General features: G+C 35.8%; 3 protein-coding genes across 4 annotated transcripts; 1 reads left to right on the plus strand and 2 right to left on the minus strand.

Moving 5' to 3' along the window:
• LOC110113192 (serine/threonine-protein kinase AFC2) lies at positions 1 to 6,273 on the plus strand. Of its 2 annotated transcripts, XM_020845654.2 has the most exons (12): positions 1 to 176; positions 2,893 to 3,079; positions 3,744 to 3,770; positions 3,953 to 4,106; positions 4,203 to 4,251; positions 4,344 to 4,458; positions 4,737 to 4,828; positions 4,952 to 5,087; positions 5,181 to 5,245; positions 5,332 to 5,429; positions 5,828 to 5,930; positions 6,004 to 6,273. In XM_020845654.2, the coding sequence occupies exons 1-12, from the start codon at positions 81 to 83 to the stop codon at positions 6,151 to 6,153; spliced, it is 1,272 nt and encodes a 423-aa protein (XP_020701313.1). In that variant the 5' UTR covers positions 1 to 80; the 3' UTR covers positions 6,154 to 6,273. The 2 variants fall into 2 exon arrangements, with proteins under 2 accessions (XP_020701313.1, XP_020701314.1); XM_020845655.2 differs by lacking the exon at positions 2,893 to 3,079.
• Positions 6,274 to 8,018: 1,745 nt separating this feature from the next.
• LOC110113185 (pentatricopeptide repeat-containing protein At4g38150-like) lies at positions 8,019 to 9,247 on the minus strand. Its single transcript, XM_020845644.2, has one exon. The coding sequence runs from the start codon at positions 9,128 to 9,130 to the stop codon at positions 8,219 to 8,221; it is 912 nt and encodes a 303-aa protein (XP_020701303.2). The 5' UTR covers positions 9,131 to 9,247; the 3' UTR covers positions 8,019 to 8,218.
• Positions 9,248 to 12,442: 3,195 nt separating this feature from the next.
• Positions 12,443 to 13,579, minus strand: LOC110113186. The gene is made up of 2 exons (XM_020845645.2): positions 13,193 to 13,579; positions 12,443 to 13,090 (listed from the first exon to the last, which is right to left on the minus strand). Exons 1-2 carry the CDS (start codon positions 13,484 to 13,486, stop codon positions 12,656 to 12,658), a joined length of 729 nt encoding a protein of 242 aa, XP_020701304.1. The 5' UTR covers positions 13,487 to 13,579; the 3' UTR covers positions 12,443 to 12,655.
• Positions 13,580 to 14,889: the final 1,310 nt, after the last annotated feature.

The following is a 14,889-nucleotide window of genomic DNA, read 5'->3' on the forward strand; positions in this document are numbered from 1 at the left end:
GCTTCGGTATTGATCAATATTAGTCTACGACGGAAAGATCCTTTCTTCCCCAAATTCCAAATTCCTCTGCTGTTCCGATCATGGAGTTGGAATGCTTGACCGAATTGCCCCATGCCCACGTAGATCGCCCAAGGAAGAGAGCGAGATTAGGCTGGGATGTGTCCATCGCTCCTACGGTATGACTGATTTCTAAGGCTTTGTTTGCTTAAATTTGAAATTTCTCTCTATATTTTTAGATTTCTTGAGTTTTCTTTTTGATCTGCAGTTTAGCCAGGTATACGCTTCTTGTTCTTTTCACAACCTTTATTTATTGTTCTAGATCTAGCTTTTCCTTAGATTATGTTTTGATTGATTTATATAATGATAGATCTGCTACGGATATGCTTTTTTTCTTGAGTACATGGTAGTTTTACGCATGAGGAAGATTAGATCTATCGGGTTGTGGTATTTGGGATTTCTATAAGCAAGTTGTATGTGAAAGATGTGATGAAATAGATGTTATAAAGTGGTATGTATGTAAATTTCCCTAGATTTTATTGGTTTATATATTGTATGTTTGAACATATAATAACAACTAATCCAGCTTTTTAATGTTTCTTCATGTTATTCAGGCGTAGGATCTAAGGTAGCTTTCTCAAACTGATATTATTTATTAGTTTGAAGATGTTAATGACACTAACATGCTTGGTTGTTATTTTGATGGATTAACAAATTAAAGGGCTGTTTGGATCTGATCTTTTTGCTGTTTCCTTACAAAAAAATATCGCTTTGCCCACTTTATTGACGTTTCTTGCAAGCTGTTAGGCTGATTTTGATTCAACTTAATATGATAGGTCTGTCTAGGTAATTTTTTTTTCTCAGGGCTGCTAGATAACTTTTATCTAGATGCTCTCAATGCATTTATTAAAAAAAAAAACATATGACCAATATAGCATATAAGAAATTTATGTAGCAGCGACATGTAAAATGCATATTTATTTTTATCTCCTCTGTGAAAAGTGCAACCCCAATAGTGGGTTCATACTATTCTCATAAACATTTTTTATGTTAGAAAAACATATGGTCAATATAGCATATACGAAATTTATGTAGCAGCGACATTTAAAATGCATATTTATTTTTATCTCCTATGTGAAAAGTGCAGCACCAATATTGGCGTCATATTATTCACATAAACCCATTTTTTATGTTAGAAATGAAGTTATTGGTTGGAGATGAGAGAATACACATAATATTCCATTTTGGTGTTAGAAATGGAGATTGGTTGAAGATGAATTACTGTTTGATTTGATTGTTTTTGCATTTTGGTGTTAGAAATGAAGTTTTTTGTTGGAGATGCCCTAAATATTGATTTGCATTTGGATATGTCATGAAAAAATAAGGCAACAAGTATTGCATCATTAAAGGTGATTGGATGCTCATATAGGTGCTTTTGCTTGTCATGGATTGGTCGTAGTGTCCTCAAACACCTGTGCAGAATTATTATGGCATGCCTATGTGAGGGTCTTTCCTTGATTTAGAGGGGAGTGTAGCTGCTAATGCCTCAAATGTTGAAAGAGATTAATATTTTTATGATGATAAATTGGAATTATGAGATCAGAAGAGCATCAATAGGTGAATAAGGATGTGCTCTTATAAATAGTTTTTTTAATGCAGCTGCAGGAACTTATTTTTTAGATTATTAAATTAAAAAGATGATGGGGATGGATCCAAAAAAATAGAGAAATGCATCGAGTGGGTGAGATCCGATTATGGAGAAGTAAATATGGATGATAATGAAGAATCAAATATAGAGTAGATGGTGATGAAGATTATATTACAATTGGGCTGTGCAAAATGCAATCTTAAGTTGTTTGTTCATAGAGCATGGCGCCTTCCCAGAAATCTATTTGATTTTATTGAAAAGTCCATTGAATTAGGATTTCCTATTTGAGTGGGTCATTTTGGGTAACTTGTAATTGTTTAAGTTAAGATCTATAGCAAGTTTCTAACTCAAACCAATGGAACTTGAAGAATCATTCATAACTTAAGATTATATTTTTTTTTTAACTCCAGAGTATTCCTCATAATTTAAATAAATATCTAAGAAATATAGCTTATAGCCTATGGTGGCATTAGTGTCTCAGGTGTTTGGTAGCCATGTAGCCTTGTGTGCCAACAATTTTGAAAACATTGATTTCTTGATTAATATTCCACTGCCAATCATATTTTAATTAACCAAACCAGAGATATACTTTGTTGTTTAATTCAGAGCCCAAAATAAGCCTCAGGATCATTGGATGGATGATACTTGTCATGTGATTGCCATGCATTATTCATCCATTTCCTTGGAAACTTTTTTCGGCTGGGAGTAGGGATTGTGGCAATACTGACGTTATTTATTTGGATGTTTCATGACATTATAAAACATATTATGATTTAGTTATCAATGTTGGCTGAAAAAATATTCATTTTACCTTTTTTTTCATCTAAGAATTGATATGTGTAACGGTAAATCTTCATTCATTATGTAAGGTGAACATCCACTCTCATTGCCTTCATGCCAATTATACATTTTTCAAATTCCTAAATCTGCTATTGCTTCATAGCATCAAACATGATCATCTACTGACTACTAGCATGTTTGTTCCTTTTGTGGTATTGTTAGCTTGAAAGTTACACACGAGTACTAGTTATATTTAGTAATCGTGTAGCATTAGATTTCAACACACTTCAGTCGATGGTAATTCCTCAATCATTGCATGAGATTTTTTCTATAAAATATTTCTTTTTTGTATTTATACTTACCATGCTTTTGTATTCTAATATTTTTATAAATATGATGGGCGAAGTAAGAAGTTTTGTTTGATGTGTGAAAAACAATAAAAATGTGGCTATTATTTGTTGGCTCAGATAGGAGTTTTATGTGGGCAAGAAGTTGGTGGTGTTACAAGCTTGGCCTCTGTGGGGGCACCTTCAGACCATACTTATTATACTATGCATGCGAAGGGTGTGGCTCGAATTGCTTCCCCTCCATGGAGAGAAGATGATAAAGATGGCCATTACATGTTTGGTCTTGGAGAAAATCTAACTTCTCGCTGTAATTATACTTGATCACAATTATTAGAATTTGTTTATTCTATTAATTGGATTGGTTCAATATGCACATCTTTTGGGTGTAGTTTGATGCATTTTCTCCTATAGTTATGGATCAATGTTTTTAGTCATAGACTTTTGGTGATATATGTTTTAATAAATCTGTGATTCATGATTTGGTGTAGGGTTTATTTTTTTTTTCTCATCAGATTGTATTATGTTTTATAATCTTCTTGTCTTTTTAGTACTGCATAATTAACTTGATGACATCATTGTTGTTAGTTGATTTTTTTCTGTATAAGTTATTTCCGTTGATCAATTCTGGTGTTTTAGCTTATTGAATTGTCATACATTCAAATAGTTGCAATTATTGAACTTTTTTTTATTCCGTTTTCTTTTTGTTGTTGCTCATTTGTATTCCTTGTATTATTGTTTTGACTAGAATACTCAACAAAAGATTTTTAAAAGATTTTTTCCTTTTGCCATTGAGAGATTTTTAACTGTTTTAGTTTGACCATGTTTCTTTGCCTAAAGATTAGTTTGCCATTTCTTCTGTTTTTGTGTTTTTTTTTTTTTGATTTGGGTTATGTTTTGGTGTTTTTGTGATGATATGCACTTGTCAGTCATCTTTCCCTCTTTTGACTAATTTTTTGCTCTATTTTTTGCAGATAAGATTTATAGCAAGATGGGAGAAGGTTAGTTGTTGATTTTGTTTCTTTATGATTAAGTGTATATTTTACATGTTCCGCACTATTCTATGTGGATGGCTTTAATAGTAAATGTTTTTCTTTCAACATCTCACAAGCTTCAACATCTCTCAACTATGTAAACAACTCTTTTAGCATAGGTGCACTAATTTTGCAATGCTTCTTTTCAGGTACCTTTGGTCAGGTTCTAGAATGTTGGGATCGGGAATCTAAAGAAATGGTAGCAATTAAGATTGTTAGAGGCATAAAGAAATATTGGGATGCTGCTCTGATTGAAATTGATGTGCTTCAACAGCTAGCAAAACATCAAGCATCATCTGGCCTGTAAGTTTTACCTGCCTTGCTTATCCATGTCCATATTTTGTTATTTTGTTAGGTGATAGGGGTAGGATTTCATCTATACATGGATATATTTTGCAGTTGTGTGCAAATAAGGAACTGGTTTGACTATCGTAACCATATCTGTATTGTAAGTATAATTGGTTTATAATGATTTCACCAGTTTGAAAGATGATCATTGGGGGCTAAAATATGCCCATGAATTTAAATGACTTTTAACAGGTGTTTGAGAAGCTTGGCCCAAGTTTGTACGATTTTCTTCGAAAAAATGGTTACCGACCCTTTCCAATTGATCTTGTTCGTGAGATTGGCAGACAACTATTGGAATCTGTAGCATGTATAGACTATGCTTCCATTTTCTTCAGTTTTTTTTTATGATTGTTTTTAATATTAGTGCATCTTTGCTTTCTTTGAAAGCCTTTTCGTGTGGATAGCTTCTGTTTGAACTCTTGACATTCTATTGTTTATAAAATTAAATTATGGTTATTTTAATATTTTTAGTTGTATGATTTGCAGCCAGTCTGCGCTATTCGTTTTAGGCATCTTTCAACTATTTTTAGTGGTTGTATGGAGGGGAAATTTAATTCTATTTGCCATTGTTGAACCTCTGTGCAGTTATGCATGATTTGCGTCTCATTCATACTGATTTGAAGCCGGAGAACATTCTTGTTGTTTCTCAAGAGCATGTAAATGTGTCAGATCACAAGGTATTTTGGTTATATATTTCTTTTTCTCATATCTAAATTAAAATAAAAATGTGGATTGTTTGTTTAGTGTTAAATTGTTTACTTGATAAATCTTGGTTTGCTCATTTCCTTTGATTGGCTCAGTTTCCCAGTAACAACATGAGATTACCCAAGTCAAGTGCCGTTAAGGTAATTGATTTTGGAAGCACAACTTACGATAGCCGCGATCACAATTATATTGTATCAACGAGACATTATAGGGCTCCTGAAGTTATATTAGGTTTGTTCAGAACTATAATAGTTATATTCATCCTCTTATGTTATTATTAGCTTGTGTGAGTTTGTTATATAACTCTTTGAATGCTTGAAACAGGGCTTGGATGGAGTTACCCATGTGATGTATGGAGCCTGGGCTGTATACTTGTGGAGCTTTGCTCTGTACGATATACTTGTCTCATATTTTACAACTTATAACAGAGTAAATGTCTCAAAATACTAATTTTGAAAATATCTTTTTGTTGCAGGGGGAGGCTTTGTTTCAGACTCATGAAAACCTTGAGCACCTTGCCATGATGGAGAGGGTGCTTGGTCCCATACCCCGTCATATGATGAAAAGGGCAGAGTAAGTAATCCTTGTAACCAGCCCCACTGAATGAATTTTGTAGCTGCGAAACAGGGCAAATTATTCTGTGCAGAGACCGCACTCAAGTTTGCGTTCGGATTTGCTGCGCTTTTACTGTGCTGTTGCTGTATTTTTGCAAAAGGCGGCTAATATACAGCAACATCGTAGTAAAAATGCAGCAAATATCTTACAAATTGAGCATTTGTTATTTGACAAATACTCAGCAAAAGCGTAGTAAAAGGACCGCTAATACTCAATTAAAATTGTATATTAGCTGCTTTTTGTAAAAGCGCAATAAATCCGAATGATGCTTGTGTGTGGTCTCCACAGAATAATTTGCCGTGAAACATAAGGCTTTTGCGTGACAGGATATTCAATTTTCTCTTGAATCATTTCAGTAGACACGCAGAGAAATATTTTCGAAGAACTCGTTTGAACTGGCCAGAAGGTGCTTCCTCCAGGGAGAGCATCAATGCCGTTCATAAAATGCTTCGACTTCAGGTATTTTGGAGCAAACGTTGCTTGAAAATGGTAGTAATTTTTGTAGTTGTAATTTGTATCTTTGGCTTTTCAGAACTTGGTTATGAAGCATGTGGATCGGTCTGCTGGAGATCTGATCGATTTGTTGCAAGGTATGTTCAAGTATGAGCCAGCTGAGCGTTTGACGGCTCATGAAGCTCTTAGACATCCCTTCTTCAGGAATAATAATCGCAGAATGGAATAACATAAAATTGTTTCCTTTGTACATTAATGGTTTATGATATATAGAAGCAGACTAACCTAACATGAGTAGTGGAACCTCGATGTAATTTTCTTTTTTAATGAACGAGCCCCATTTGTGTCTTCTTAAAATTTTTTGGGTAGTCCTAATGATCTTTTCTCTTCATAAAAGAAGATTGCTCTGTTGATTATTTTCAAATGGTGAATAGTTGTTACTTTCAAATTAGGTTTACAAAACAATTAATAATTGAAGCTTGTACGAGAAAGTCTGATTGTAAGTAATCCAATGCATTTTCAACTAACCTAAAGCACCATGGTGGTACAAAAATTAAGACTCAAAGTTGAACTTCACTCTGCCACAAGGTTTACAATATATGAGTCCTCATGTAAGGGTGAAGCTATTCTATGTGAGTATGGATTGCGTCTAAAGGTGAATTAGAGCTTGTAATGTCACACATTTGTTGTGCATGTTTGTGTATCTATTGTGTACTAAGTAATTTGATGTGTTATGATTCCCTTCAGGATGGTATAGTGTTCTCACAAAATAATATCTACACAAAAGGAGAGAATCCTTAAGTTGGGCTAGGGTTATGCTATGAGATGAGCTAGTTGGGATTGAGTATTTGACTTGACAAAAGACTCATATATTGTATTTGAAATATTAGTGAGCCAACTTTGTTTAATTTGTAAAATTTTTATTTAAAAATATTGATATGAAATATATGTAAAACATATTAAAATTTTTATTAAGTCTAAAAGTATTAAAAAATTATAAAAATAAATTTTTAATATCAAGTGATTATTTGTTATTTTTTAATTTATTGTTTTATTCAATTTCAAACTCAATAACTATAGCTACTTGGTTATGCTCCTAGGCGAAGCCTTAACTAATCAACTTACTCCTAAAAGGATAATTAAGTATGGCAAGCAGCTAGGATTCAACAATGGATATAGTTGGTTTAATTTAAAATTGTGTAATAAACATAGTTAAGTTATATGCTGAAATTAATTTAAAATATTAAATATAAATGCATAAGCAAGCCATTTATAAAAATGGGATTTTAAATATCTGTCATTATTAGGTCAACTAGGCGAAGCCTTAACTAGACAACTTGCTCTTAAAAGGATAATTAAGTATGGCAATCAGCTAGGATTCGACAATGGCTATAGTTAGTTTAATTTAAAATTGTGTAATAAAGATAGTTAAGTTATAAGCTAAAATTAATTAAAATATCAAATATAAATGCATGAGCAAGTAATTTATGAAAAAAATCTGTCATTATTAGGTCAAATGCCACACAGTTCTCCACAACCACGTTTTATTTGGAAGGAATTTGTGGAACATACATATTGTACAAAAAGTAATACATAGCCACTAACAACCCATCATCCAATATAGAGTATATTATTATTAGATCATAAAACACTCCATGAAAATAACAAATGATCATGTAGAGTCGAGCAAAACAACCCTAACCTGAGGGGCCATGGGTCTCTCCCCAAGAAGATCATCACACTAATATGTCTATAACGTGGACTTCGCCTCTCTAGAGGAGAAATTATAACGTGCGACGTCCGGATGTAGAATTACGTCCAAACTCTAATAAAAAGTGACATATGTTCTTGTACATAGTGTATATAAATTTGTACACACTGTGTACATAATATGTATATTATGTATATAAGTTTATACTCACTTTATACAAAAACACATGTTACGTTTATATTGGAGCCCGAGCATAACCGGACTCTACATGTAATAATTCTCCTCTAAAAGCCACCAGTCTCACCCAATGAAGGAACATGACCACATCTAGTGTTTAGGGCTGTTTTGCACCAAGAATTTGATAGAAATCATCAACGCAAACATTTTAAGAAGAAAGATAAAACCACATATATAATGGTAGAAGCTTTGCAATCAAACTTAACCAACATAGACACAAGCAACTACAAAACAAACTAGGCATGGGAGGAGGAGAATAACTCACACAATGTAGCCGGGGTATCCCCCGTTGATTTTTCTTTTTTGCACAGGCATTTCATCAAACACATCATGGAAGCTTCCAGCTTCACCTGCCGAAGAGAAGGCTCATAATACCTCTGAATACCTGACCTCGTTTGCTGAGATTCTCTCTCACAGCCTTCTCATCTGGTCGAAATCCCTTTCCTCTCATTTCATCGAGCAGAATCCTGGCATCATCAAGCTGCTGCTCGCGAAGGTATGCCTCGAAGACCGCCAAGTAGGTAGGAGCATTGGGCTTCATTCCCTTGCCCATCATCTCAAGCAGGTACTTTCTCGCCTCCGGGAGTTTGGAATCCCTAGCAAGACCCTTCACGAGAACTGCGTAAGTGTAAGCGTTAGGAGAAACGCCGGAAGCAAGCATTCGATCGAAGGTACGTATAGTTTCTTTGGAATGCCCGCCGGCGTTGGCGTAGGCCTCGATTACAGCAGTGTGGGCGACGACATCAGGCATATTGCCCTTATCTTTGATAACTGCGAAGAGCTCGAGGGCCTCGTGAGTGAGTCCGTCCTTAGACAAAGCGTCGAACATCTTAACGGCGCTATTAGTGAGGCCATCCGTGCGCAGCTTGTGGAAGATTTCCTGGAGATTGGAAGGGTCTTTGGGTTCCTCTATCGCGGGTTTCTTGTTAAAGGGGTCGTAAGGAGGGGGCATGGTTTTGTTACCCTTCGCCACTTCTTTGATCTTCGTGTCGTCCTCATCGTCAGACCAGTCGAATGAGGAGGGACTGTTGGTGTTCGAATTGGAGGAGAAGGCGCGGAGAATGAAGCGGGGGTGATAAAAAATGGAGGATGAAAGTGGAACGGCGGAGAGAGGTGGGCTGAGATTGGGGCGGGGGTTGAGCGGTTGTGGTAGAAGGGAGTGGATGTAAAGCTGGAGAGATGGATATGAAAGGCGGCGAGAGACGAGGAGGAAGCATTTGGAGATGGATAGAGGTGACCAGCGAAGCGCCGTCGCCATGGCGGTTGCCGAGTTTTGCTAAGACGTAAAAGGGAGGGTCAAGAGGGAGAAGGACACGGAGACGGCAAAGAACAAGAAACTTGTGTCTATTTTTTTTTACATAAATCTTACGAAAGCCAAAAATATTCAAATGCTCTAAAAAATTTAAAATTTTGTTAAAAGAACATAGCAATACTATCAAAAGTAAACTTATAAACTAAAATGAATTTATTATTATTATTATTATTTAAATTAAAGATGTAATGTCTTATTTTTCATATTTATTTTTAGTTAGTAGTAATATAAAGTTTAAATAATAAAGAATGACTTTATTTTCAAAGTGAGATATAATTTTTAAATATATTTAACAGTTTTATACTTGAATTCTTGAATTTTAATAGTTTTATACTTGAACTCGTGAATTCTAATTAGAATATAAGTAATCATTAATTTATTTTTCTATGAGTTGTTTTGCGAACTAATAAGTCGAGTCGAGGTTGAACTAACCTTGGCTTATCGACTCATTGAGCTGGGCTCCCGAACCATTTATCGAGCTCGCTCATGAGTCAGTTAGACTCACTTACAATTCTAGACCCCACTTAGGTTTCGTTTGTGACAATTTTGCTACTACTTTCTAAAGAAGCTATAGAGTATAAAAATTTCTAAATCAATTTTTTTTTTGTAATTGTTGCGGGCTACAGTATATGTGATGATAAAGTTAAAATACTACGTCTTAGCGTTGTACGAATATCCAGCTCACACATAGAGAACACAAGATTTTTTTAAGTGGAAAACTCTAGAAAGGGGAAAAAACCAAGGTGTCTGATCAGTCTGAAATAATTACACTAGTGTTTGGGTAGACTACAATGGGCCGACTCATCCCTGAGGGCGATCATATTACAAATTTCAATTATTTGGCTGAAATCTAGTGACAACGGGGATGAAAGTCTAGCGTCACCTGGTGGACTGATAGAATTTAGGTGCTACATGAAAATTTTGGCTTTACTTGATAGCCTGACATTGGCTTGGCAGAACTTCAGCGTCGGGCGATGGTTCGGCGGAAATCCATTATTAGATGGTGGTCCGACGGAGCTCAGAACCTCAAGTGATGGTCTGGCAGAACTTCAGGCGTACTCCGGGCGTCAAGTGGGGGTTCAGCGGAACTCTGGGCCTCTGGTGGTGGTCTGACGAAGTCCAGGCCTTAGGTGGCAAAACTTCGGGCTTTAAGTGGTGGTTTTGTAGAAGTCCGAGCCTCAGGTGGTGGTCCGGCAATGGTCGAGGAGGTAAGGAGGCAAGAGCGATCTCTAATCTCTGTCTTTTCTCCTTAGGCTTACGGGTTCATTTTCAAGAGGGAGGAGGGGTTTATTTATAGATTTCTTAGAGTGGCATGGCTCGTAAATAGCCGGAAGATCAAAGAGAAATGAGGAGTGGTTTGGATGGACATCCGATCATGGACTGTTCACTAGACATTTGAATCTCTTAATGATGTCAAAATTCCATGATCTTGGGCTCGTTGGATTCGTCTCGTTGAGCCGCTCGATTCGACTATAAGCAAGTAACGTTTTGAAATCGTTTGGTAATCTAAATTGTGGTTTGAAAACTCCAACAACGCTTCGGGCCCTTGATTTGGACACATTTGAGCTCGGATTGAGTCGAATTTGGTGTCGTTGGGTTCGTATTTCCGAGACATTCAATTCAACTGTAAGTTTGCTAAAATCAGAGTTCGGATGGTCCCAATTTTAATTTCAGAAGTTTCCAACTTGATTTTGCCTCAAGATTCGTGCCCAATTAAGATGTTTTTTTTTATGTATGAGTAATAAAAAGTTGTTTTAGAAAACAAAAAGAAGCTCCGGACAAAAGAAATTATTCTGTGCGGAATCATTCGGATGTTTGTTCTCGTAAAACTGTCCAGACTGCGCATAGAATAATTTCTCATCCAAGGAAGACTTAGGCTTCGTTTGGGACGGCTTTCTCATTGCTTCTTAAAGCAGCTTTTTATTATTAAAATTTTAATTTTTGAACTAAAAAATTGCTTTAAGAAGTAGTAAGAAAGCTGTCCCGTTTAGAACGTCTTTTTTATTGCTTCTTAAAACAGCTTTTTAGTACAAAAACTTAAATATTTGCACTATAAAGCTGCTTCAAGAAGCAGTAAGAAAGTCATCCCAAACAAAACCTTAGTGACATAAAAGGGATTCCAAACTTAATAACACACTTGTCAGTTTCCTCTGTAGCCCACATCTCGAAAGCCATTACAAGCGCACTCGACTCGACTAATAGCATCTATGATAAACAATTTAAGCTTAAATGCTAGCATTAAGCTGACTAACTTATCACAAGCTCAAGCAGTTAGCTTGCCCATTTTACATCTTACAGGTATACCCTTATAATTAATTGGTCAGTATGTTGATCAAGTTTCTCTAATCAGTTGCCTCACTATCCGATCCCAACACCTGTCGTGTTCATCGAACTGAACGGCTCATGACCCGTTATATTAATAGCAACAATTGCTCTTAAGCTTCTTTGCATGATTGGCCTAGAACAACCTTTAGCATAATGTAGAATTCACCTCTCAATGTGCCTCTTGCCCCTTACAATTGTCTTATGTGATGATCTTGTCACTCATCATGGCACCCAATGGCTAGGGGTGTCAATTTCGGGTAACGGGTCGGGTTCGGGTTCGGGTCGAATCCAAACTGACCGGGTGCAAAACGGGTCAACCCTAAATTATAACCATCACTTATAAAACTTCGGCAGCAACAACAAGACATGTATTAGATCTCGACAATAAAATAATACTTACTACAAATCATACCTTAACTCTCAAATGAAGCCACAATTACCTTGGCTCCACTAAATCACTCAACTCTTAACTATCAAATCAAGCCATCATTTCATTCATAAGCAAAACAAACCACAATTCTATACTTATTAGATTAATTAGGGAAATCCAATGCCTTTTTACTCTTTTTTATCATTAGTTAAAACTACTCAACCAATCAAAGACCTCTTAGTTTTCTTGAAGGAAATATTTCACATAAAAATCTTTAATCTCCATTCATTACTTGACTGTCTGATTATGTACAAAACAAAAAGAAATTTTGAATATGATTAATATCCATCCATCCAACTCTTTGTTTTTCATACGCAACAGCAAATTACCTTGCAAGAATCATTCAAGTTCATGTTGTATTTTGCTTGCAAAACTTTTGATGTTTACATTCTTCTTTAAAAATAACCAATTTTTTTCATTAAATCTCTTCGCCCCCTCCTCAAAGTCACAATATTGATTTTAAAACAGTATAATGCAAAAACAAATTTTGAAAAAAATAAAAATTGAAATTTCAGTGAAATGTAAATCATAATACAAATCTATCTTCCACATCAAATTACAAAGATAAAATGATTAAAACAAATTTCACAGAAATGAAATATGTAAATTGAATCAAAAGCTATGTTCTATACACAATTCCCAATTCCATAAATGATTCTATCAAGGAATCAAAAGGTTCAAGTCATTCAACACAAGCAGCTGAAAGCTTTCATCTTCTACCTCTCAGACTGCAGCCAAGCATTCTTAAGCTGTACTCCCACCGGATCTCCAAAACATTTAGCTCTCACCAAGCAGAAATGCGTACAGAACCCCATAGAAGATCGTACCTTGGAAGTATCCAGTATATAGCATGCCGAGCAATCCATCCCCCGTCCTTGGATCACCACTCCCCATCTCACGTTGCTACGGTCACCTCCTTCCTCATTGGACGCAGCTACATCATCACCTTCTTCATCTTCCTCGGCATCCAGCTCTTCCACCAGAATGACCCCATCCGGAACAGAGCTTTCCTGTTCCCAACGCTTCTTGATCCCCAACCAGCTCTCCGCCGTCGCGTCTTCCTTCTCAATCGTCGAACTAATCTGCTTCGATTCAGATTCGTCGGAGAAAATCCGCACCAGAAAAGGGGCTTTTCCAATGTTCCTCACAATCTGCTCCATCAATTAACCACAATTTCATTTAATTACAATTTCATCCGATTTAACTCAATCCATATTGGCTAAACATAATTTAAATCAATACTTGGAACGCACCTCTCCAACGGACTCTCGCATCCAGTCATCCAACTTCTGCGGCGTGATCCGATCACGTCCATCTCTCGCCCGTTCGGCGAACGTAGTCAACGAATCAATCCTCACCGGCGGCGGCGATATACTTGGTGTTGGGTGGAACTCCAAAGCCGCCGCCGCGGTTTGCCTCCGCCGCAGCGGTGGATTAAGCCGCAGCGAAGAGAAACGACGGCGTGTCCTCTGCGGGAGGTCGCGACCGAAGCACACCGGCTTGCTTGCTCCTCCGGCGATCTCCAGAGACCACGAAGAGGAAGCCATTGACGACAAAGTCGTAGAGAGAGAGAGGGGCGGGCTTTGGAATTCTCAACTCGTTTGCTTCTACCTTCTATCCCGCTTTCCAAATCTGACGACAAACGGAGAATACGATTTTATGCGGCCACCATGGAGAGGTTCGCGTAAGATCCGATACGAATTTCTTAATCACGATTGCACGGATCGTAATTAATTATTTGATGTGTGTTTATATGAATGGTTGGATATTGTGTTTGGTGTATGATTCAAAAGAGGGACAACATTCCGTGGTCGGCCGCGTTCACGCACGCAGCGGCGCGTGCCCGGCGTTCACGTGCATCACGCCCGGCGCATCTTTGCGGGAGGCAAAAAGGTCCAGCTCAGCAATCTTTCCACGTCAGCAACATATTTGATTTGCAGGAAATTAACGGTACGCGCCATTGGCTTAAATAAAATTAGTAATTAATTTAATATAATATTTTAAAAAAGATCTTTTAGGATATTCCTATTTTTATACTGTGCAAATTATTATTATTTTACTGCACCTATTATTATTTTAATTACTTAACACCTCACATATTATCCTATAATCATCTAAATTATTAGATAATATTATAAAAATAGAAATAAATTATTAGAATATTTAATTAAAATATTTTCATTTATTATTTTTATCATGATTATGAATGTGAATATTTAATAATTTAATTATAAGAGATTTACGTATCTACTATAAATTTTTATGTATTTATATATCTAATATTTAAATTTTTATATTTATTTATAAAATACTCAAATATCTAAAGCACATTAAAAATATTAATAATATTAAGTTATTTAAAGTAAAACATGATTCTCTATGCATATGTCTTGATGTGATTTAGAAATTTTGTATATAAAAAATTAGACGACAAATATGTAAATATATAATAATTTTGAGGTATGTATGTAAATTCTATCATGATCTTGTATAATAATTTAATTGTTTTAGTTTTTCACTAAGATCCAACATAGCCAAATGATAAAAAATAATGCACTAGCCACTATAATTTTTAAGCAAGAAAATTCAATTAGGGGAAAAAAGCCTAGCCTAGATGAAATGAGCTTTTATGTAGGTAGGTCACATGAGTCATCTTTTCCAATCAATTGAATTACAAAATATGTAATACAAGTTATTATTTAAACACGAAGGAGAAAGTTGGAGATGGAGCAGTTAGATGATGTTAGTCGGGCGATGATGATTGAATGACAGTGATATGATGGCGATGGTCGGATGATAATGAATGAATTATGATGATTGGACAATGGCGATCAAGCGAAAACTGTTTGGAAATGACACTCGGATAACAATAGCCATGTAATGCAATATTATTCTAAATTGATATGAAAACGATTTAGTTGGTCACATGTGTTTTAAAATTTTGCATTCA

This window comes from Dendrobium catenatum, unplaced genomic scaffold, assembly GCF_001605985.2.
Source record: "Dendrobium catenatum unplaced genomic scaffold, ASM160598v2 original_scaffold_144855, whole genome shotgun sequence".
Classification (NCBI taxonomy): Eukaryota; Viridiplantae; Streptophyta; class Magnoliopsida; order Asparagales; family Orchidaceae; genus Dendrobium; species Dendrobium catenatum.

Excerpts from the sequence above, each read along its gene's own strand:
- LOC110113192 (XM_020845654.2), top strand. The coding sequence starts at position 81 with ATGGAGTTGGAATGCTTGACCGAATTGCCCCATGCCCACGTAGATCGC. Across the intron at positions 3,080-3,743 it reads AGAAAATCTAACTTCTCGCT|ATAAGATTTATAGCAAGATG; the intron begins GTAATTATACTT and ends TATTTTTTGCAG. Across the intron at positions 5,430-5,827 it reads CATATGATGAAAAGGGCAGA|TAGACACGCAGAGAAATATT; the intron begins GTAAGTAATCCT and ends GAATCATTTCAG.
- LOC110113186 (XM_020845645.2), bottom strand. The coding sequence starts at position 13,486 with ATGGCTTCCTCTTCGTGGTCTCTGGAGATCGCCGGAGGAGCAAGCAAG. Across the intron at positions 13,091-13,192 it reads TGCGAGAGTCCGTTGGAGAG|ATTGTGAGGAACATTGGAAA; the intron begins GTGCGTTCCAAG and ends TTGATGGAGCAG.
- LOC110113185 (XM_020845644.2), bottom strand. The coding sequence starts at position 9,130 with ATGGCGACGGCGCTTCGCTGGTCACCTCTATCCATCTCCAAATGCTTC.